Source organism: Elephas maximus, chromosome 3, assembly GCF_024166365.1.
Source record: "Elephas maximus indicus isolate mEleMax1 chromosome 3, mEleMax1 primary haplotype, whole genome shotgun sequence".
Taxonomy (NCBI): Eukaryota; Metazoa; Chordata; class Mammalia; order Proboscidea; family Elephantidae; genus Elephas; species Elephas maximus.
Window position 1 is genome coordinate 117,904,800 of NC_064821.1, and position 25,875 is coordinate 117,930,674.

At 36.5% G+C, this 25,875-nt stretch overlaps 1 protein-coding gene across 1 annotated transcript in view; it reads right to left on the reverse strand.

Moving 5' to 3' along the window:
* Positions 1–584: 584 nt before the first annotated feature.
* The window catches only part of NEGR1 (neuronal growth regulator 1), a 1,075,199-nt gene continuing 1,049,908 nt past the window's right edge, over positions 585–25,875 (reverse strand). Inside the window, exon 7 of the mRNA XM_049879570.1 lies at positions 585–1,732. Coding sequence (XP_049735527.1) covers positions 1,608–1,732 — 125 coding nt within the window. The 3' untranslated portion in view covers positions 585–1,607. The remainder of the gene's footprint in view (positions 1,733–25,875) is intronic.

Genomic DNA, 25,875 nt, shown 5'->3' on the forward strand with positions numbered 1-25,875 from the left:
CTGGTAGATTTGAACCACTAACCTTTCAGGTAGCAGCTGAGTGCTTAACTGTTGAGCCACCAGGGTTCCTTGATCTTTTTTAGTAAAGAGTAAAACCACTGAATTATTCCTATAATGTAATACTTCTTAGAATAACAGTACTTCTCTTCAAAATGTAATTTTCATTCTTTATAACAGAAATCAATATGTCTAATGATTTAATAATATATTCTTAAGAAAGTCTTGCCACTGGCATCTTTTTTACATTTGATTGCATCTTACATATATCATGTAAGAAGAAATAAAGCACATTTTGTTTTTGCTTTGTTTGAGCTGAAATGGCTATAGAGAATCATTTTCTTGCAGAACTAGTTATTTCAGGGATTAATCTGCATAACAACATATAATATTTGTTGAAATATAATTTGGGACATGGTTTTGTACAACATATATCCCAGACTATCAACTGAGTGATGTTTTCAGATAGAATATATGCAAAGCCTCCTGTCCACAGGAGGACTGTCTCTGTCATACTAATATACCTGCCAGAGAGGCAAATAAATTGTGAGTACTTACCAACTCATGTGACATTAGATGATAGGATTTTGTGTCCTTTCTGACAAATCATCTTAAAGATTTTGGTTTGGAACAGAGAAAGGTAAAGGTGCTATATTGCTGGGCAATCCCTTGGATGGTCTGTGCTGTCATTTTACAGGGAATTATTTCCCAAAGTAGATGTAACATTGAGCTACAACTAAAGAAATCCTACAGTAAATTTACATGTGCTATATTAAATTGGTTTCCATTACAAAAACTGAGTTATCCTGGGTCAAAATTCTCAAACCCCACTTGTAATGAGGGAAGAGATTTTTACAGTCCAATAGCTCCTTCATTCTTTAGCGACAGGATATAGTTTCACTCTATCATTGTGGTTTATTTTTGCTTTCAAATTTTAGCACTTAGCAAACATTTTATATTCATTGGAGACGAAGAGAAAAATCTTATTTTATGAAGGCACACCCATGCTGAACTTACAGGAAAGGGAAGCAGAGCTGCACAGCCAGTTATATTACAAGGCTCATTCCTGAAACCTGAATATCATGCGAGCAGAAGAATCTAGATATGTGTTATATTTTGAAAAAAGTGATCTGAAGGCAATATCATTTGCTTTTTTTATCAAAAAAAAAAAAACTCATCTTGGTAATGTGGATTGACTCTTATTGAAACAGGGAACTGAATGCTTGAATTGCAGCCTTAAAGAATCACATATTCACTGCAATATTCGTTTTTGTAAACTACAGCCTGCGACCTAGCAGACCATGACTGAATGCTTTTGAAAAGTTGTAGATTACAAACATGAAATCACAATTAATATCCTCTAAAAGTAATTTCAAAGCTTTCACGTCTTAAAAAAAGGACAATGTGTACTGCTTCACAAGGTAATGTAGCTAATCAAAAAAAGAGTAGAATTAAAGTATTTACATAATGAGCAATTCTACAGAAGGCGATCATCCCCATGTAAGCACTGCTGATTCTATCCCACGCTGCTTTTAACAAACTGTACCAGATTGGATCCAGCCATCAGCACTTTCAGAGAATCCTTAAAAGCCTTTTATGGGTCTTTAAATTTATTGTAGAATGGCATTCTTCAGGTAGAATAGGCTGGTGAAAGAGGACAGTGTCAACACAAGGGACCAGCAGGAGAAAAGAACGTCAGCGCTTCCGGTAATTCCATACTGGGCTGTACTTGGAGCTGGAAAGAAATGGAAAAGATTAAATCAAAATCTAATTTGTGTCTTTCAGCATTTTGACAATAATCAAAAGGCAGCTGGGTATATTGGGAAGAGCACTGGCTTTAGAGTCAGGCAGACTTAGGTTCACATCTGGTTCTGCCGTGTGACAATGTGTAGCCTGGTTGACTAACCTCTCTGAGGTTCAGTTTTCTCAAGGGCAAAATGGAAATAATATAATCCACCTGGCACAGCTGTGGTGAGAGGCGGAGATAAAGACTATGCAGCACGTTTCACTGGGCCAGACACATGCTAAAGACTCAATAAACAGCAGCTAACAGTATTCTCCTTTTATATGCATTACACTTATTTGTATTAGTTGATGATATTCACTCATGCATGTATGTGTAGATACTTTTTACAAATACATTTAGCCAGATACTGTATTAAATTCCTAGAAAAGGATAGAAGAAGTTCCCTCCTCCAAGATTTTTTTTTTTTTGGTAACTCCTCTGCCATCAAGTCGATTCCTACTCATATCGACCCTATAGGACAGAGTAGAACTGCCCCATATAATTTCCAAGGAGCACCTGGTGGATTCAAACTGCTGACCTTTCGGTTAGCAGCCATAGCACTTAACCATTATGCCACCAGGGTTTCCTTTTTTGGGGAAACCCACTGCCATCAAGTCAATTCCGACTCAGGAAGATATTCAAGTATACTATAATCTTAGGAATATTAGAGTTGCATGTGCAAACTGCAGTGACACAGCAAATTGTGTATTTAAATCTGCCTGGGTAAGGAAGGAGTGATTTAACAGAGTTTTATCGAAGGGCATGTCATTTTGGTAAAGCAAACAACATATTTAAAGGCGTGAGAAAAGGAGAGAGCTGAGTCTTGCTGGACCATGACGTTTGAGGCCCAGTGGGGAGAGAATTGAAACTGGAACTCCAGCCAGGCAGAGTGACCTCAATTGTAATAAAAAAAAAAAGTTTAGCTTTCTATATTGAAGGTGATTTTGAAGAATTTGGATGAGTGAAATTATATGATTACATTTATACATTAAAAAGAACACAGTTTTATACATGGAGAAGCTCATGTAGTACGTGGCTAACTGTCATGTTGAATTTTCACTGAATATCTACAGAGTCACCAAAATCAGAATATTGTTGGAGTTTGCTGAATGGGTAACACTTCCTTTCACCAGGAGGTAGTGAGTGGCTTCATTGAATGTGAATTATACTGTGTTCCAGAAATTGTATATCACAGGCATGCTTGGCCTTGCTCAAGACTGATTCTTTTTTATAACAACAACAAAAAAAAAGAAGAAAAACCCACTGACATGTTTTTAACTATCTTTTCTTAATAAAATATTGATTTCAAGAACTGTTTCCTAGTAGAAAAAGGAATAAAGTGATAAAGAAATGTACTGTTTCCCCCTCAAATCCATAACCAAATCCAGGAGCAGTTTTAGTTACACGGAGCTTGGATTACCAGCAGTTAGTTTTTAATGGAACTTTCACAAATGACTGTATATCCATGTAACAAGCAGAATACATTTTGTTGTTTACACATCTAGTAAATTAAAGGGATGAAAGATGCATTGGCCCTGCCAGTGGGAAGTTTCCTTGACATTACAAGTTCAATTGTTGATTGTGGGATTCAAGTGCTGGGCTGCTAATCTTTAGTAAACAGAGAGCAAAATCAACTATTTAATCTTTCTTTTTGCATCACAAATGAGTTTTAAAAAATGGTGAAGAAAACAAGTCTGATATAAACGAATTCTAACTTAAGATCATGAAACTCTTTTAACTATTTTGTCTTGTTCAAGACCTAGAAATATATTTTATTTTTAGAAATATAAATCAATCTTCAATTGGTGTATGAGGTTCTCAGTGACTGGTGTTCCAGAATTGCTGTTGTTGTTTCTTAAGAATCCTAAGTGTAATATAACCAATGTAACATTTAAGAACCAATAATAAGAAAAGCAGATAAAATTATTTTATGGATAAAAAAATAGATTTTAAAAGCTAAGCATACAATGGAAAGGTAAATTATTTTGATTATTCTGACAAATTAAATAGTACATTAAGTGCATTGAGTGCTGAGGACTCTGAAAACTCCTTATTTAACCTTTAAAACCCATTTTCTTGGAGTTTCTTTCCTAAATCCCCTTCCCTTTGCCACAAACTGCTTTAATTACCCCTTTTGTGTCATTAGGTGCCATATACACTTCCTCTATTAAACAATTATCAAACTGCAGTGCAAATATTTGTTTAGGTATCTATTTCCCCCACCAGTAAGCTCTCCTAGACCATACCTCATTTATCTTTGTGTTTCCAGAATCTGGCAAAGTCTAGTACATAGCAGATACTCAATGAATAATTCTATTAAATAAATAAATAGTTCAGAATTAAAATGAGTGTTTCTATCCTACGAAATAGAGTCTCTTCTGAACCAAGCCACTTGTCTGTAGGCTAGAAAATCTACTAATATTCCTTCATTCATTCAGCAAATATTTATTGAACTAGGTGACAAACACTGGGAATATATATACTGGGAATACAGTTGCTAATAAGATAGGTATGGTCCTTTTGTTACTTAATTCCCTATGTTACTGGATATACTCCTTCATGTCATCTACCTTCAGTGCCATCTTTTTCCCCAATGTGCCTGTCCCTTCTTCCACTCAGCTTTCTGTAATCTTAAATATGAACAAGGTATATCTATATCATCTATATCTATCTATATATACACACATTACAATTAAACAGCACACTTTTTTACTGATGCCTCAAATTGCTGTGCTTTTTAATTTTCATTAGTGTTATACTTCTATATTGGTTATACTTCTATTAGTCCTAAAATAAATCAGGCACTGGCTGCCTCATTGTTAGCCTTCAATTATTATAGGCAATGGACTGCAGAAGCACTACTGTCAATCAATAGACCAGAAACAAAGGGTAAAACTAGTCAAGGAAATGTGGGGTCAGATACCTAATGTCAGGTTATAGTACATCAAACTCCATATGGAGAGCCTTTTATCAGCCAGAGACTGAACTAAGCATCACATAGGCAAAGATGAATAAAACCCAACCCTCTCTCTTAGGAAGGTTTCCTTCTAGTTGGGGGTACAAATAAACAGTCAAATACAGAACATTAGGACGTATGCAGCAATAAGCATAAATGTTCCATGCATAAACATTGGAGGGCTTCCTAAGGATTCATGGGCCGGGGTTTATGCAGAAGACTGAGTGTGAAGCAAGGCAGGTAAACAATCCAGGAAACAGATAGAAATAAATTATTATTATTATTTTACCAAAAAATAGACACGTCAGTACATTTATGTCTCTTTTTTAAAAATGGCTGCAAAGTAGTCCATTGTTGGGTATGCCATTATTATATAAACTTATTCCCATTGATTGACATTTATTATGTGTTGTGTGTGTGTGTGTGACTGGTTAACTAAGTTGATTTAGAGAATAGGGCTTATGGTTGTAAAGTTAGGGGTCTCAGTACTATTTGTGTACGTCAGATTGTCTGGCAAATGAAATCCCAACCAGCTATTTGATGTTAAGAAATTATAAAAAATAATTTATAGCTATTATCATTAATTAGCTTCATGATTCAGCTCAAGTATCATCTCTGTTAAAAAGAAAAAAGCTTTATTAAATTCTCCATGCCAAAATAGCCATTCCTCATATTACTCAGTAACTGATAACATCAGGTTTGTATACTTATCTGACTAGAAGAAGGTTTCAAAGCAAAGGTTTATTGTATGTATCTTTTATAATTGGCACTAAATACAGAGCCTGGTACTTGGTGGATGTTCAATAAACGGTTGCTGAATGATTAAATGATCACATCCATTTCCCACATTGTCACTGCAAGCACATAAGGAAACACAATACCTTATTTTCCCAGAAGAATATTGTCTTTCCTCACCCATATTTTGCTGAGTCTTTCTTCTTTCCTTAATTTTAGACTCATTATTACCATTTTATGACAGAATTGGACTACCTCCCTTCAACATTTTAAGAAGAGAGATGATTAGGTAGATTATATAGGGGAAGAACAAGAGGGAACTTTGTGATATCATTCTCTCACTGCAAAAGACAGTAAGCATAGATGAATATAGCCCCAAAGTATAGTCCTGAATTTCTTAGCAGTCACCCAGCTGTGCCTCGGGGATGATTGGATCTGTTGTAGCTTTTCTGTCATGTTTGTAGTTGTCTATGAATATCATACTGCTATTTTTCCTAAATAAATTTAGGAAGATGAGATTTGTATCAGAGGGGAAGTTGGACTCTAGTGCAGTCTTTGAGTTTATTTTGAGCAATAAGTGACATCATTAAAAAAAAAAAAAAAACCCACTGCTATTGAGTCAATTCTGACTCATAGTAAACCTAGAGGACAGAGTAGAACTGCCCCGTAGGGTTTCCAAGGAGCGGCTGGTGGATTCAAACTGCTGACCTTTTTGTTAGCAGCTGTAGCTCTTAATCACTACGCCACCAGGGTTTCCAAGAGACACCATAGGAGTGTTGTTTTTAGCAGAGGAGGGCTAGCCAACACTTTAAAAAGATCACTTGGCTGTGATATGGACTGTAGATTGTGGGAGAGGCAAGAGTAGAAGCATATGTTAACTAAAAACCATCAGGGGTTCCCAATTTACTATTGAGTAAAGGCAAAAGTCTTTAGCTCAGCGTTCAGAGTCCTTCATTCTAGTCAACTTACCTACACTCATACACAATCTTAGCCACAGTCACACAAATTGTTTTCTGAACATATGAGATGCTTTCATTACTCCATGCCATTTACACATGCTATATTCTTAAGCTTTTTTGGCTTTTCTTCTTAGTCCCTTCTCCAGCTATCTAAGTCCTACTTATTCTTGAAGATCTAAAATACCACCTGTTCCATGAAACCCTCCACAATCTTTCTAATAAGAATCATCCATCTTCTGCTTATACCTGATTTCATAAACAGTACCTTTTAAACTTATGATCAATTTCATCCAAATCTTTCTTCTCCCCTGGACCATAAGCATCTTGAAGTTACGGAGCTTTCTGCCTACAATGTGTGCATCTGTATCTCATATTACAGGCGTTCAGTAGATGCTTGTTGAATGGCATGTGCGAAAATATTCCTAAATATGTGTGTGTCTAATTCAAAGCCTTGTCTTGGATAAGACATACTATTTCAATGATTGTTCCTGTGATTTCTTGCCCTTAAGGCAGAATGTGTGAGGGGGGAAACTGCTTTGTTTCTTCCCTACTACCTATCCAGTTTTTTTTTTTTTTTTTGAGAAAAATGAAAAAAGGAGAAGAAAAATTTACACTGAGGACAAAAGAAAGAAAAGGGAAGAGAAAGGAAGAAGAGGACAAAAGGGTGAAGATTTCAAAAAAGAGAAAATATCTAGCTCTTGATCACTGTATTAGATGCTTTGATTGTTGTCATTTTATTTAAGAAAGAGAAGGAAGGAATGAAATAGGGTGTTGTCAGGGAAACGGCTTTGGTGTGCTTTGCAGATCAGAATTTAAAGCGAACAATAGAATAGGCTGTTTGTTATTCTTCTTAGTTTCTTAGTAAAGCTAAAGGCAGTCCAGTTTTTTAATATAATGTTGTATGTAATATATGAACTGTGGAGCCAGATGTCGTTAGTTCAAATTCCAGCTCTATCCCTTTTAAATTGGGTCAACCTGGATAAGTTTCTTAACTTCACTATAGTTCACTATCTTCATCTACCAACAAGGATTAGTAGTATCTCAAAAGTTTTCATGAAGATTAAATGTATCACTCCATGTAAAGCAGCCAGTACTGTGTCTAAGGCAGGATAAGCACTCTCTCAACTCTTATCTTAGCACTCCTCATCCACTCATTCATTTGACTAATTCAGTGTGTACATTATGCCAGGCACTCTCTGAGTTACCGAACAAGATAGAAATATTCCTGTCCCCAAACAACTTGCTGTTTATCTGAGACATTCTCCAGGGAACACACATATTTCACTTCATCCTTAATCTACGCTTGGTTAAATCAATGTTGCTCTGGTCTTAAAAATGCATCCTACATTTTATTTTACAAAAATATTAACCCTTTGCATCTTCCTGGCTCTTATGGGGGATTCATATTTAATGTCATTTACTGCTGCGTATTTTTTTTTTTTAATTGGTCAATCTCTACTGCTTTGTGGGCTCTTTGAAGGCAAGGACTATGACTTCTTCCTTTTCTTCTTTTTCTCACACTTTTCCCAAGAAAAACCGGCATGCTCCATAACATTTAGAGAGAGGTTTTAGCTGACCTAAAAAAAAAAAAAAATTTTTTTTTTTTTTTAATGCCAAGTTTGGTTTCGGATGGGCTCTCAGGCACAGAGCAGGAATACGGAGGCTAGGTGTGGAATCCAGGCCTTTGGGATGGCTCCCAGTTGTCAACAGGAAGATCCAATCTGGGCTCTAACACATATTTTACATCTTGTCTAATTATGATTATCACTCCCAATTACTTACAGCTGTTGCATATTATTTTCAGTCTTGGCAGTTTTCCCTTGTATTGCTCCAGTTATTATTTTTAGGCAAGAGCAAATGTAACTGTGAAACATTTAGTTTTGGTATAATACCAATTACTTGCCTAGGCAATTTTCTTAAGTTACTTAAGATTAACTAAATTTTTAAAATTCCTGTTGCAATCTTAGGTAGAGTTACTTTAGCTACGTTAACTCTGCTTCCATGAAAGAAAGATGGTCCTGACTTAGATTTTCCCAAGGAAGCTTATAGTTGAATAGGAAGTGAATAATTTACACCCAAATTAGGTTTCGTGTAAAAGAGAGTGATTAAAGTTTATTCAAAATAGAGAGTGCATTAGTTGACTGAAATCACACACCATTGATTAGATCCAATTGACAGTGCAACCCTGTTTCATTATATACTGTGGGAGGGGTTTGTTTGAAAGATAATTTAATCCTCTCATTTGCAATATCCACACTCTAACTCCTCCAGCAGGTACAGGGGATGTCCTGAGGCTAGTATCACACCTAGCTTTTTAAATCTCACTCAGTTCTACCTAGACACTGGGTGGAAATTAGGGAAGGAGAAGAGTACTGGGATGGGATATACTTTGTAATTAGATGTACAACTTTTGATTGTAGTGACTGGAGTCAGCCCTCAGCACATGTGACATAATCTTATTATACTGTTCTGTGTTACTTCTGGTGCGATCAATGGTCCAGGTCTTAAAAGGGGATGCACAGAGCAACCATGTCTTCTCATACACTGTGAGACAGGGGATACAATGCTTTCTAGGGGGGTTTTGTTTGTATGGATATTGCATGTCCTTGTGTTGAAAAGTCTCCAGGATAGGCTTTGGGGTTGAGGAATGCCTGAGTAGCATTGTTGTTATGTGGTGGGGCTACCAATGCATAGTTTTTCATTTCCTTTTGCTCAACACACTTTTTTTTTTTTTTGTACCATTCACTGTCTCCTGGGAATACAGAGAGAGACACATGTGGTGGTCCAGTTCTCAAGCAGCTCTCAGTCTGCTTAAGTCTGCTTAAGGTATGAGCCTGTATCACAGCCAGCTCCACTCACATTCAGGGAAAAAAAGTAAGAATTGAATGAATGGCTTCAAATTCCTGCTAGTCTGTTTCCCTGTTTGTCTTTTTAAAAAGGAATCAGGCTAACAAGTGCACAGGGGTACAATTTTATCAAATTAGAGGAACTCTGTATTTAGATAGTTACCCTAATATCACAAAAATATTTCTATCTTTTTTGTTTGCTCAAAACCTGAATACCTATCTTCAGGAAGTTCCAACATCTTTTATAGACCGAGCATTTGAAAGTATAAAAATGTAAACTAATTATTTTCACAGAAAGTCTCTGTATTTTGCATTATGAACAACCAGGAGAATGACTAGAAAAAAACATGTCATTCTTTCTATTTCCACACCGGCTTGTTCTTAGCAACTACTAAGCTTTTTCTTTGTCAGATCACCATCCTGGATCCCTTTGTGCTTACTGAATAGCCATTTGGCAAAGTTCATGATGTACCATCTTATTTACTCAGCATCTACTACCTTAGGGACTTTAAACATATGTTTGCCTCTGTTATTAAAAAAGTGTTTTTTTTTTAGTTATTACCCATATTCAGAAATCTGCCTATTTGTAGATAAATACTTTTTACTTCTATCTGCAAATAGCTAAGATGAAACTCTTCAAGACTATTACCTCTAATATGAACTAAAGAAAATAAGTAGTAATCACCCAAATGGAAACAAATTCTGCTCTCTTTCAGCCATTCATACTCACTGAAATAAACTCTCTAAGCCTGAATTAGATCAAGAGGCAGTTGTTTGGACAGAACAAGGGGATACTGATTGGCTTAAAGTCAGGAAAGGTGTGCATCAGGGTTGTATTCTTTTACCATACCTATTCAATCTGTATGCTGAGCAAATAATATGAGAAGCTGGACTGTATGAAGAAGAGCGGGGCATCAGGATTGGAGGAAGACTCATTAACAATCTGTGTTATGCAGATGACACAACCTTGCTTGCTGAAAGTGAAGAGGACTTGAAGCACTTACTAATGAAGATCAAAGACCACAGCCTTCAGTATGGATCGCACCTCAACATAAAGAAAACAAAAATCCTCATAACTGGACCAATGAGCAACATCATGATAAATAGAGAAAAGATTGAGGTTGTCAAGGATTTCATTTTACTTGGATCCACAATCAACAGCCATGGAAGCAGCAGTCAAGAAATCAAAAGATGCATTGCATTGGGTAAGTCTGCTGCAAAGGACCTCTTTAAAGTGTTGAAGAGCAAAGATGTCACCTTGAAGACTACGGTGCACCTAATCCGAGCCATGGTATTTCCAGTCTCATCATATGCATGTGAAAGCTGGACAATGAATAAGGAAGACTGAAGAAGAATTGATGCCTTTGAATTGTGGTGTTGGTGAAGAATATTGACTATACCATGGACTGCCAGAAGAATGAACAAATCTGTCTTGGAAAAAGTACAACCAGAATGCTCCTTAGAAGCAAGGTTGGGGACACTGAGTCTGACATATTTTGGACATGTTGTCAGGAGGGATCAGTCCCTGGAGAAGAACATCATGCTTGGCAGAGTGCAGGGTCAGCAGAAAAGAGGAAGACTCTCAATGAGGTGGATTGACACAGTGGTTGTGACAATGAGCTCAAGCATAACAACGATTGTAAGGATGGCTCAGGACAGGGCAGTGTTTCATTCTGTTGTGCATAGGTTCGCTATGAGTCGGAACCAACTCTACGGCACCTAACAACAACAATAACAAAGCCTGAATCATTTATCACCATTTTCAAAGGCAAAGCAAAAATGTCACTTTGAAGACTAAGGTGCACCTGACTCAAGCCATGATGTTTTCAATCACCTCATATGTGTGTGAAACCTGGACAAAGAGTAAGGAAGACTGAAGAAGAGTTGATGCCTTTGAATTAGGGTGTTGGTGAATAATGTTGAATATACCATGGACTGTCAGAAGAAAAAATGAATCTGTCTTGGAAGAAGGACAGCCAGAATTCTCCTTATAAGTTAGGATGGTGATACTTCTTCTCACATGGTTTGGACATGTTGTCAGGAGGGACCAGTCCCTGGAGAAGAACATCATGCTTGGTACAGTAGAGGGTCACTGAAAAAGAGGAAGACCCTCAATGAGATGGATTGTCACAGTGGTTGCAACAATGGGCTCAAACACAGCAATGATTGTTAGGACAGTGCAGAACTGGGCAGTGTTGTGATCAGTTATACATAGGGTCGCTGTGAGTGGGAACTGGCTCAACAGCACCTAACAACAACAACAACCATCAACATCTTCTATATGTATTGAATTTTTTGTTTGTTCTATTCCTAGCAAACCAGAGGTAATTTACATATATATAGTGGCTCTGTTTGAAAGTGTGTTGTTAATACAGGTAGTTTCGTGTGACTCTAAATGGCTCTTTGAACTTGGGCCAGGTCCAGTTATTCACTCCAAGTTGATTTGCAAAGAGGTTTCTGTATGAGCCATTATATTTGTACTGTGTGTGTATGTATGTGTGTGTGTGTTAAAGGCTGACTATGGTGTGTGAAATATATACACAAACATACAATACAAATTGCCTCGACTACTTAGATTTTTTGTGTGGGCCTTTAAGATATCTGTAAAAGAAGGTTTTACAGAAATAAAAATAGAAACCCAGCTGTGTTCTTAAGGTCACTAATAGTCACTGTATCAGCTGTATCATCACTGTGACACTGCTAGTGTGGTGGAAAAAAAAAAAAAAGGGAGAAACTGCAAACCAGTAAACATTTTTCAAGTTGACAGAGTTTTCAAGGTATATATATGACTATGTAGGTGTGAAATTGTTTAAGTTTTTATATAGGGTATCTGCATGTCTGAACTTGGTGCTTTGATGATCAAAGAGTCTTGTTTATTAAACTCTATTCTTTACATCTTTTGTGTTAGGACAGTTACCCTAGAGTTTTGTGTGTGCTATTCTGGCGCTTTGTTCTCTCAGCATTAAGAATCAAAAATTTCATAAGGTTTGATTATCTTTCACCTTTTTTTTTGAGTATTCCATTTACCTTAAACTTTTTTTCTTAGCCTTTCAAATGCAATAAAGACTCTTTATCCGGCCCTGTAGTTCTGATTTACTTAAATTGCTCCATTTTTTATGCTGCAGATTGATTTTTCAGTTATTTTCAATGACTCTGTAATAATTACTGTTATATTTTAGCTATTTAAAAAACCTTAATATAACCCAAATGAGTTTGTGTAGAATTCAAGACCTATAAACTTTCCCCAAGCTACCTTTCCAGCCCCCTCACTGACTATTCTCTGCCACCATGTTCTGTGCCTGAGTTGCACTAGTCAGAAAGGCTCTTTCTTAGACATGCCCAGTCCTTTGCTGCATTTGTGTACTTGCTCACACTTTTCCCTTCAACTGGATGGGCTTCTGAATCTCTATGGGTTGGAACAGTACCCATCTTTCAATATAATGCACATCTCAAATGCAACCCACTCACAAGTTCAAACCTGTCAGGACTCTTAGGCGGTGTTGGAGGTCATCTAATGCAACTCTTCAATTTTATAGACGAGGAGGTGAGGACCGTGGAGGTTGAGTGATGTGCTTAATTGAGTTAAAGCCACAGTTAAGGCTAGAACTCAGTTATACTGATTCTCTATGCTTCCATTCTACGTAACCTCTTTGAATTACTGCCTAAGTCTAATTGGAATTAATCTCTCAGTTCCTCTTTTCTTCCATAGCCTTTCATTTTTACCTATACTTTATAATTTATCACTCTCATGTTTATCTCCTTGAGTAGTCTAAGTTCCTTAAAAGCAAGAGTTATATTTAGTTTATTTTTATGCTACTTATAGCCCTTGATGAAGTAGCTGGCACTGTCCAAATGTTTATTACAGGGAACTAAAGTATAGATGTATTCTTTTAGTTTCTGCTTTTTAATGAGGTTTTACTCTGATGCTCAAAAGAAGAAGCACTATAAAGAAGGTAATATCATCATTCAAGAACACTGAGTGCCATGTCAGAGCCACACCGATTCCATTTTATTTCAAAAGGGAAAGAGAGCTTGCATTCTTGGGTGTTTCTGAGGATATCACACCCATAAACACACAAGAGTTACACACTCATTCACACATACATGCATGCAAGAAAAAAGAATCACTTTTGTCTGTGCCTTTATTTGAATGAGTTAGTTACCTCTGGAGACCTTATTTTGTAGCAATCAAGTACTCCACCTACTAGCTATGCAATCTGTGCAAGTTATTAGTGCTTCTGTGACTCAATTTCCTCAGCTGGACTAAGGGGATAGAAGTCCTTATAGTGTTGTTGTGATATGTAAATAAAATACTTAAATTGCTTAGCGCAGTACTTAGCAACTTTTAAATGCTCACGAAATAGTAGCTTTTAAAGTGTATTAGTATTTATACAAGAAGTAGCAATATACTTTGGCCCAGGTAGAAATATCTAGGTTATTGGGATGAGGCCATGTGTACCTCAAAGTCCTATAAATCTGAAACAATAACAACCATGCCGACAATACGCTTCTTCTAAAGCATAACTCTAAAGATGGAGAGTAGGAATTTCATTCATTAAACTAATATAATTGGAAATATTTTTGAGTGCCTACTACGCATGATGTTCTGTTCTGTGTGGCTCTAGTACAGCCTTTGGATTTAATTCCTCTAAGTAGATCTCAGTACTCTGAGAAAAACATTCCCTTGAGCCCTGTGGGTTTGCAGTCCATGTTTTTTCGACTTGGAATCACCTTCATCTGCTTCCTCTCAATTCTCGGTCCTTTACTTGACGTCCTTTTATTTTTCCTTAAGGACCTAGTACCAAAGTGGCCTCAGTGATGGCTTACTTGACTCTTTCACCATCACTTGTCTCCTCCTTTGAGACCCCATTGCAGTTCAAACCTCACCTAGATTGTGGGTTCCTGAACAGCAGGGACCATGATTTGTTCATCTTTACTTCTCCCTTCCTTTTTCCCAGTGGCTAGCAAGCACAGTGACTGTACATTACAAATGCTTAATACACAACTGGTCTTTTTATCTCCACATGAGATAAATTTGCAAAGTATATGTGTTTCACATATTTTTGTGTCTTGCTTTATATCCTCTCCTTCCTTTAGTACTGCAGCCTCTGCTATGGCAACTGGCTGTGTGCAAGGCAAACCATTCTGAGGCACATTCCAGATGGCTCCTCAGAAGAAGGGTGAAGCCCAGCTACCCATGGCAGAAACCAGCTTGATATCACATTCTTGGCCTGGCTTTCCCTTCTTCCTTGTTTTACTTGTCCCAGTCACTCCTCTCCCCTAGTGCTCCTTGAAATTCCTTTCCAAAATAATCACCTGCAAGCAAATTGCTTATTTTAGAGGATCCCTAACAAAGACAACACTCTTCTACGATGAAGAGAAAAACAATAGATTGTACATACCAAGTCTAGTGCAACTTCATATCCTCATGGTGTGTCTTAGTTATCTAGTGCTGCTATAACAGAAATACCACAGGTGGGTGGCTTTAACAAAGAGAAATTTATTTTCTCACAGTTTAGGAAACTAGACATCTGAATTCAGAATGCTGGCTCTAGGGGAAGGCTTTCTCTCTCTTTCGGGTCTAGAGGAATATCCTCGTCTCTTCAGCTTCTGCTTGGAGATCTCCATGTGTCTTGGCCTCTAACCCAATCTCTGCTCTCCTTGCTTGTTTAATGTCTTTCTTTTTATATCTCAAAAGAGTTTGACTCAAAACCCACCCTACACTAATCCTGCCTCATTAACATAACAAAGACAACCTATTCCCAAATAGGATTATAGGCACAGACATAGAGGTTAGGATTTACAACACATATTTTTGAGGGACATAATTCAATCCATGGAGCCCTGGTGGCACAGTGGTTAAGAGCTTGGCTGCTAACCAAAAGGTTGGCAGTTCAAATTCACCAGTTGCTCCTTGGAAACCCTGTAGGGCTGTTCTACTCTATCCTATAGGGTCACTATGAGTCAAAATCGACTCAGTGGTAATGGGTTTTTGGTTTTAATTCAATCCATAACAGTGTGCAACAAATTAATTTTTGATAAATAAGTAAATTGTAAGTAGAAAAATACTGTTACAGATAAAAAAAGATAACTTACTATTATTTTGCCTCCACTCTTTTCCACTCATGGTAGTTGCATCATTTTTCTACGTTAATTATTTTATTAGTGGACGCATATCCTTAATAATGAAAAAGGGGATCTTAAAATCTTAATTAAGCCTGGCAGTTTTTTTCTTCATAGATTTTATCTTAGGACTATCACCCACTGTTTTATGCTATCGTCATTTTGGTTTCTGCTATACCAGCAGTATTGCCTAATGAAAGTGCTGTGTTCTATTGTATTTCTTAAATATTTAAAGGCACTCGTGGTTCTTATATTTTTATTATAATTTCAACTATAAAATACCCTGCTTCTCTACAACCTTGAAATGCTCTTTTCTCAAGGCTCCAGCCTGCCTTGCATTTTCTGCCTAAGGTGATTATAAAATGGGAAATGCAACTACTGTGGGAGAAACTTTGGGACATGCAGAGGAAAATCACATGTCATAGAATCCTCGTCTAAAGGAGAGTCAACCTAAAAATGCAAAGCATAAAAATTAATAGATTTGCATAGTGACTCCAGCACAGAACACATTCTGCAATCTGGTCTCACTTTGATTTTTAGCAAAAGTTGCAAAGAATAAAATGGAATACATTCTGCAATCGGGAATAAAGATTTTCTTCCCAGAAACTTTCTTCCTAAAAGCTAGAGACAGTATGCTGATTATAAATTTCTTTGGATACTAATCGAGATATTAAAAAAGGGGGGGGGAGTTTTTAAACTATTATATTGGAATGTCTTACCTCTGACTCATTTTTATGAATATTACAAATCTGGTCATTTGTGTTACTGTTTGAAAATTTTTTATTGTGACTGAAATAATGCTTCTGGGAACTGCAAATAGTGTTTCAGTTACATCTACTGAAAATTTACAACCAGAATTACTTTGGTCGCAAAACACTAGGAGAAGACTTTTTGGTGATTTCATAAGAAAAACTTTTTAGTTCGTTGAGGCCTCGCTAAAGCAGCCAATTATCCTTAACCTAAAAAGCATATACTTTTAAATCTGCAACTGGAAAGTAGGTATTTTAGACTCAGCTAAGTCAGAAAATAAATAACTTGGGAGTAACTGATTTTTATGGCAGTAATCACATTTTTTTTTTAAATCACGTTATTTATACAAGAAAGGCTTATTGAGCACCAGCTATGTGTTAGACCTTGTGCTCACTGTTGAATACACAAAGATGAGCAAAGCCTAATCTTTGGCTTTAAAGAATTTACAATTAAGTAGAAAGAGAACATTCTACTCTAGAAGAATAAGGATGATTCCCACCAAATCATACATTATTAGAATTCCAGGGTTAAAGAAACTTTGAGACAATCTATTCTCCTTTGTCACAGTACAAGCAAATCAAAAACAATTGACTACCAGTATGCAGTTAGAGAAAGACGTTCTCGGGTTATGACATTTTAAAGGCAGAAGGGATTAAAGACTGAAGAGAGAAGAGCTACACAAAGAGGTAATGCAAGTCTCTACACTTTGAATCTAGTGTCCTTTCCAGAACACTGTGCTGCCCATATTAATTTATTTAGTATCTTGTTCCAGGTTTTTATAACTCTCACTGCTTATTAATATTGAATGAAGCAAGTACAACCTTAAAATGTTTCCAAATCTAATATGATCAAAATAATTTTATAGCTTAGTAAATTATCCAACAGTTAGAAGTCACTTTAATTAGGCATTTTAACCAATAAAATACAAAATGAGTTTGTTCTATGATTTGTTTTATGGCTGGAAGTGATACAATTATTTTTTGAACTACCAAATGTTGGAAGTAATTTCCAGAATCTGTAGTAAATGTGTTTTTTTGCATTGCTCATAATATATACAACTTGGATATTTTTAGTACTTAAGCATTTAAAACTCATAATAAACATTTCTTGATCAAATAATTGTTATATTTGTTTTGAGTGGTTAATTGACTTCCATAAAAGAGAATTTTGCCTAGAATCCAAAGAATAGGCATCTAAATAATTCTACATATATGTCTAGACTATGTCTTGATTTATCAGTTTCTCAAAGGTACAAAATGAAATAAAAAAATTAGTATTCAGAACATCTGTGTATAAAATACAGTTTTGTTTTGTTTTCAAGTGAAGGAACAGCTTCAGTTTATTATTCATGTGTGTAGTCAAGACTGGAAAACTTGAAAAATGGAAAAGGGATTAAGGGAACCATAGAGTCCTAGAAAGCAAGGCTATAGTTTAAAGGCAATAAATGTGTCAATTTTGTTTTATTGCAGTAACATTTCTCTTAGTACACCAACGTAAGAGTAATTACTAATGAATTCAGAGAAAGAAATTTAAATACATATGTTCTAATATACATTTTCCGTTTCACACTAAATTTAATTATAATCACAATTATAAATTTGAGAAGTATCATTCTAACGTTCAAAAATAATTTCTAAAATTCTTTGTATGTTTATGTGTAAGGCTTAAGGAAAGCAACCATAAAATCATTTATTTTAAAAATGTTTGGGCTACCTTATTGCACTAGACTACACTTTTTTTAATCTCAGAATTAGAAATGACAGATGACTATTTCCTCCCTTCACCAAAAAGGGAAAAGATATTAAATGTTAGTATCTCATTGTTATGCATTTTTATTTCCTGAAGATAAAGGACTATAAAAAAGGATGCAATAAGCCCTGTGCATATTCCTGCCAACCTTACAGGAATCTCCTCCTATATTAAAGTGTTTCTTGTCTATCCTATTTAAAATTTTTTTCTGATACTTTTCACATAAGAATGAGATGATCCTTTGCAAAGTTTAAGCATTATGGCAGCTACCAGTTTACCAAGGGTAATAACAGAGCAGCCTTATCCTCATGTCTGAGTTAGAAACAAGAAAGTCACCAATAATACAAATAAAGGTTTTCATTAAGCAGTACTCCTGTTTATTACCAAGCAACAATATTTTTTTTTGCATTTCTATTTAACATTGAAAACAAATCCCAGTTTCCCCATCTCCTTGCTGCAGCTGGCTGCACCATGGCTGACATACAATGGCAGCATCTGTTGTTACAGAACTGGCTTATTTGTGTAATGAAAGCTTCATTCACATTTGTATGGTTCAGAATGTTCAACGAAATGCCCAGATTGACTAGTTCAATATTCCTCAATTTGTCATAATAGTTTTTGTGTGAATGTTTTTCTCATTTAAGCCAGCCATAATGCCATTCTTATTTTTTAAGGAATAAGGTGACGATTCCTGTGAAATCTCACAGTCGAATTCTAAAGGCAGGGTCTTAGGTCAGCCCCGAAAGTCATTTATAGAAAAATTGCTTTAGACTAAATCTGGGCTTAGCAAATGCAGGAAAATAACTCATGGAAGGTCTTGTTTCATTGTTTTACTGCTTGCTGACAATGAAATGAAATATGATGTGAAGATCTTATGAAAAGGATTTTGGAAGTGAAAGGAAATAGCTGAGATAAAGCAGAATGAGTGTTAGAAAAGATATTGAGCTTGAACAATGTTGGGAAAGGAATGGTCTAGGGAGACTAGGATTGAAAGCACCATCAGAAACACAAACATGCTCATTTTGGAGTCCTGCAAATCTCTCTTTTCATATCAGTCATTTTGAGGCTTTTTCTATTTCTAAGTATGTTTCCTAAATTACATGAGTCTAATAATTTCAAATATTTAAATATGCATCCCAAAATACATTTTACAACATTGAATTGTATTTGGGTTTGTGCTTTTGTTTTGTTTTGGTTTAAGTTCCCAAAAAGGAATCTTGAGTCAGTAAAGATGGTATACTCTCCAGATGCCCAAATCATGAATAGATTCAAAAGCTATTTTAAAGTAACACAAAACTGCAAAACTCTGAAGCAAAAAAATTAATGTCACTAATTTTTAGGTGCCACTTAGAGACATATTTAGTTGCATGTTGTTCATTTGGAGATATTCCCTTTTCATCACTTCATTAGTAGGTAGAGATCAGAGGACCTTTTCCAGCTGGCTAGCCATAATGCTGGGAGAACTAGATTCTGCTACTTGAAACAGATAACTTGCTGTTTTAAATTCCGAGAAGATATATTTCCAGTGTTAAATACAAGGAATAACAATCACATAATTATGGAACATTTGGGCAGGGCATGTAAAGGGCTGCCCAGAGGGGTTTTTTTTTTTTTTTCCTTAATTTCTTCACTTCATTTGATTCTTTGATTATGATCCTTTTTCTTTTGCAAAGTTAATTGCTTTTAGAAATTTTCAAGTATAAAGAATTAAGACCTTCAGCAAGATACTTAAGTACTCTGAGCCTCAATTTCCCCAGTCCAGTTGCCATGAGTAGATTCCAAATCATGGTGACCCCAAGGATGTCAGAGTAGAAATCTGGCCCATAGGGTTTCAATGGCTGATTTTTCAAAACTAGGCCAGGTCTTTCTTCCAAAGTGCCCTGGGTAGACTCAAACCTCCACCCTTTCAGTTAGAAGCTTAGTGCATTAACCCAGGGATTCTGGGGTTATTAATACCCAAAAGGTATTGTGGGTTATTATGAGTGTTAAAGGGCATAATATTTGTGATTGTGGTTTGTAATATGTAAATCAGTTTACAAAAGCAATTTGGCCCCAGGAACATATCTCTACAGATACTTGAGACTTTAAAAATAAATTCATCTCAAATTTGTTGTCAATTATTAAATTCTCACCAGTGACTAGTAACTCTTTACATGATTAATCAGCTCAATTACGGCCATAAGGTGAAATGTTTTATGAGAATATTAAACCACCACACTAATGACCAAAAACTAATTTACTTATGTTAAGTAAATTTCTATTCTTCCAGAGGGTCAATTTGTGTATGTGTGTGTGTTTTGTTTTTCCTCTAGGCATATTTAATTTATTTATTTTTAATTTTTAAAATTGTACTTTAGACGAAGGTTTACTGAACAAACTAGTTTCTCATTAAACAGTACACATATTGTTTTACGACATTGGTTAACAACCCCACGACATGTCAACATTCTCCCTTCTCAAACTTGGGTTCCCTATTACCAGCTTTCCTGTCCCCTCCTGCCTTCTAGTCTTTGCCCATGGGCTGTTGTGCCCCTTTAGTCTCATTTTGTTTTATGGGCCTGTCTAATTTTTGGCAGAGGGGTAAACCTAGGGAGTGACTTCATTACTGAGCTAAAAGGGTGTCTGGGGCCACACTGTCGGGGTGGGGTTTCTCCAGTCTGTCAGGCCAGTAAGTCTAGTCTTTTTTTGTGAGTTAGAATTTTGTTCTCTGTTTTTCTCCAGCTTTGTCTGGGGCTCTCTTGTGATCCTTGTCAGAGCAGTCAATCCTTTGGACTAATCTTTCCCTTGTATGTTTAGTTTTCTTCATTCTTCCTTGCTCCTGATAGGGCGAAACCAGTGTAGAGGGTCAATTTTATCTATTAATAATTTCTGTGGTGAAATACCTATCTGACTTCTAAAAGTTTCTCTTTTATCACTCATTCATTCATGCATTTGTGGATCAAATTAAGAAATATTTATTTAGTATCTATGTTGTGCACAGAGTTGCCCTGAGTGTCACAGAGTATACAAAGCAGAATAAACCATGATCACTATGGTAGGGAAAATTCTAAAGATGTTCCCAACCCATGATTCCTATTCCCTGACTAAACAATCGAACAGTAACCTAGGTACTGTTGTGGAAGGATTTTGTAGATGTAATTAAGGTCAAAACCAAAAACCAAACCTATTGCCATCGAGTCAATTATGACTCATATAGTGACCCTATAGGACAGAGTAGAACTGCCCCATAGGGTTTTCAAGGCTGAAATCTTTATTGAAGCAGATTGCCATCTTTCTCCTTCAGGGCAGCTGGTGACTTTGAACTGCAGACCTTTTAATCAGCAGCCCAGCACTTAACCACTGTGCCACCAGGGCTCCTGTTGTAATTAAGGCAGTTGACCTTAAAATATGGAGATTATCTGGGTGGATCTAATCACATGACCTCCTTTAAAATGAGGGTCCTGGCAAAAGAGGAAGTCAGAGAGTAGGAGCAAGAGAGAATTCCACTTGTCATCACTAGCTTGAGGACTGTGTTAAGGAATGCTGGCAACCTTAAGAAAAGGAGAACAGCTCCTGGTTGACAGCCAGCAAGGAAAAGAGATCTCAGTCCTACAACCAACAAGGAACTAGATTCTGCCTACAACTTGGATGAGTTCAAAACTGGATTCTGCCCCAGAGCATGTAGGTAAGAGCTCAGCTCAGCTAATACCTCAGTTTCAGCATTGTGAGACCATTAGCAGAGAACTCAAGTATAAGCCATGCTGTTCATGCTACAGAACTGTGAACTAATGAATATGGGTTGTTTGAAGCCTCTACATTTGTGGTGATTTGTTTCATAACAGTAGAAAACGAATACAATCAACAATCTCTTTTCATAGTAGGTCACGTGATATAAACTGTCCGAAGGTAATGCCAGGGCTAAACAAAACAAAGGTTAGAAATGGAAAACCAAAAGACATGTCAAAGTTGAAAATAGTTGAATGTCAAATGAACGGCACACATAATAAGTCCTTTCAGTTTCAGGAAGGGTGTTTCCCAGTGGGCTGCACTGTTCTGGGATATTCTTCCTGGAGCCCATAAAAACCAAACAAAACTTTTGCTGTCGAGTTAATTTCATATCACAGTGACCCTATAGGACAGAATAGAATTGCCCCATAGAATTTCCAAGGCTGTATATAATCTTTGGTGGCATAGTGGTCATGAGCTATGGCTGCTAACCAAAAGGTCAGCAGTTTGAATCTACCAGCTGCTCCTTAGAAACCTTATGGGGCGGTTCTACTCTGTCCTATAGGGTTGCTACGAATCGGAATCCACCCGACCACAATGGTTAGGTAGGTAGATGTAATCTTTATGGAAGCAGACTGCCACATCTTTCTCCTGCTGAGCAGCTTGGTGGTTTCAAACCGACCTTTTGTTTAGTAGCTGAGTGCTTAACCACTGCACCTTCCCTTTGTGGAGCCAAACCAAAAAAACCAAACCCACTGCCATAGAGTCGATTTCGGCTCATAGAAACCCTATAGGACAGAAAAGAACTGCTCCATAGAGTTTCCAAGGAGCCCCTGATGGATTTGAACAACTGACCTTTTGGTTAACAGCCATAGCACTTCACCACTACGTCATCAGGGTTTGTCTTCCTGGAGCAGGGGGGTCTGAAAGCATGGAAAAGTTTAGCAGGGCAGACTTCATCTTGTAAATTCAGGTAAGTCTACCTTAGAATCGTTGTCTAACTTTGATTCAAATTTTTTGTTTAGATGACATTTTATAATCCTATGCTATATTTGTTCTTCCTGTTTTCTACAAACATTTCCCAACTTTTCAAATAATAAAAACAAAGCCTTTAATCAGAGACTCCAGGGGGTTGGTGCTATTGTTCTATTGAGATGAAAGGAAATAATCATCATTTGTTTATAAATCCAAGATTACTCAAATTCCATGCTGAGCCATGAATGGGATAATACATACACATACCTAATCTCTTTCAAGACTGCAAGACAGCTTGACTAGAAGTCCTGTGTGCCTTCCCCTGCCCCACCCCGCCCCCACTTTTTCAAGGTAAAATGCCTAAAAATAAACACTTATCAATGAATAACTAATCCTAGTAAGCACATAACCTTGTTTGTGTTTTCTTTTGTGGTCAAATAATGAATACAGATGATACAGAAAATAGGCAGCATAGCAAATTTGGACAAATAGAATTTAGAGATAGTGACAGAAAGCTTGGTCAAGTGTAATGCTCACAAAACATAAAGCAAAACTCGGGACAAATAGCACCAAACATCCCCCAGAGGCTTGTGATTACTTAAGAGGGTCTGTCTCTTAGGTCCTTTGGTTTAGGGCTACCTCCATTTTATTAACAATCACATTCCTACAGATAAAAGATATCTGGATTATAACACTCATTATTTACAGCAGCTATTGAAGCTGCAAGAATATCTAAATAAATAACCTAAAAAAAATGAATAAACAAGATGTGTAGGAGATAGAGTAAAGCTCTGGGCTCATCTTATTTATTTCCCCAAGATTGCAATCCAATTGACTTTGCAGTAGGAAAAAAAGGTACACGCACACACACCCCTAAAAAACAATTTTTTTCTTTACAAAAAATAAGCTTGACATACTTCTTTGCTTATGCCTTTTCTCCACTTAAGCCGCTATTTGCTACTTATCATGCATGAAGAGGAGAATGGATAAAAGAACAAAGCATGGATTTTTGTTGTTCCTGCCGTGTAAAGTTACAGCAAAGAAATTGTAGGGAGAAAAGAATAAATGTAGAAATAACCCAAATCTTTTTATGTAGATGAGGTGAAAAAGCAGTCTCCTTTAGAATTGCTTCCTTAGATTACAATAGCAATTTATGTTAAAAGTCACTATGACAAATCAGCCTGTAATTTATTTTAAGAAGTCAAACTAGCAAGATCAAGTGTACTGTAGGTGGTATTTCATCTTATCATATTAAAACAGTCTTCCCAAATGTAAAAGATAATCTCAACTGCTGTGTTCTGTAAGCAAGCAGAAAATTATGTAAATCTGATTTCCTTACTATGCGCTTGCTATCTCTTTAAAGCTTACAAAATCATGCCCAGATTTGTAAACACAAAAGCACTGGATCCAAGATACATTTGTTTTTCAAACACTCAGGATGAGAAAAGGTATTTTGGAGGGTATAATTGAAAAATTCCTATCTGTTTTCAAAAGCTAACAAATCAAAGGTTGTGGTGAGATTAAAAAAAAATACAAAACATTACCCCTTAACTCATTATGGGCTTAATTGCTTCCTCATAATGGAGTGTGAAAATGTGATTGCAGCAAGAATAGCACCTACTTTGGAAAATCAAAGAAATGTCAGTGAGTGAGAAGAAAGCCTACACTGCAGCCATGTTCAAAGATTTTATTTCCTTCTCTTGTGTTCATTCGTTTGCACTGGTTCTCACTCATTCTCCTTTAGGCCTATTTTGGGTCCTGTGTGAATAACTGGTGGTTACTTTGTTAGCTCACCTAAAAACATTTGCTCACCTAAAAACATCAGCGCTTGCATGCTCATCTTCAAGACTTCATAGACAAAGGGGTACATGCAAGCAGCTGGGCATTTATCTGATTGCTTTGCAGAGACAGAACCACCCTGTGTGGCCCAGAGTGTAATATGCTCCACCCTTGTAGAGAAGACAACCCTTCTGAGCCAGATTATACAAGTATCTCAAGTCAATAACCGTACAGACGGGATGCACTGTCCTCATGCTTCATCTGATCCAAAGAAGAAAATTCTTGGGATGTTAAGGTTAATTAATTGAAATCACCACTATTGTGAATAGGGTCGCTGTGAGTTGGAATTGATTCGATGGCAATGAGTTTTATTTGTTGTTGTTTGTTTTTGGCTTGTGGATTTGCATTTACAGAGTTAACATAAAAAAGAAAAAAACTAGTGCCATCGAGTTAACATAGCTTCATCTATTTACAACTATATATCTAATCTCATATATTCTTTCGCTACTAACTTCTTATTTTGTGTTTAGAGCAAGGGAGGAAATTCTTTATTTTTTTTAATGAAAGTCCAACCAAATGTAACTAATCAACAGGTCAAAAGATGTTTAAATTACTAGATATGTTTTAGTTAATAGAACTGTACACTATTTCAAATGACTTTAAAAAATGAGAATAAGGGGAACTATATTTCTAGTGCTTGGCATAGAGTACATAGCTAAAAGTTTGTTAAATAAATGAACTTTATTCAATAAATATGGTAAGCAATAAAATATAAATTTTGAGGAGTAAGGTGTCCCTAATCCAAGCCATGGTATTTTCAATCACCTCATATGCATGCAAAAGCTGGACAATGAATAAGGAATGCCAAAGAAAAATTGATACCTTTGAATTATGGTACTGGAGAAGAATACTGGCTGCCAGAAGAATGAACAAATCTATCTTGGAAGATGTACAACCAGAGTATTCCTTCAAAGCAAAGATGGAGCGATTTCATGTCACGTATTTTGGACATATTATCAGGAGGGACCAGTCCCTGGAGAAGGACATCATGCTTGGTAAAATACAGGATCAATGAAAAAGAGGAAAACCCTCAGCAAGATGGATTGACACAGTGGCTGCAACTACGGGCTCAAGCATAACACCAATTGTGAAGATGGTATAGGACTAGGCAGTGTTTCCTTCTGTTGTATGTAGGGTTGCCATGAGTCGGAAATGACTGGATGGCACCTAACAACAACAAATGGTTCAATATTACATACTGTTAAGGAAAGAGAGAAAGACAAAGAGAAAAGGAATTTTGCCTGCTGTAAAATAAGACAATACTCCGTTGTAATTCTAAGATTCTAATATTTTCGGTGATAGACTGAGACAATGACATGAGAAGAGTGAAGATGGTGATTGTTGCATTTAGATATGATAGGAGCCACAAAGAGAGGAAGACCAAAAAAGACAGTAGGACAAATAATAAGATTTACATGAATGGAAATATGTACACATGCACGTAAGAACACACAG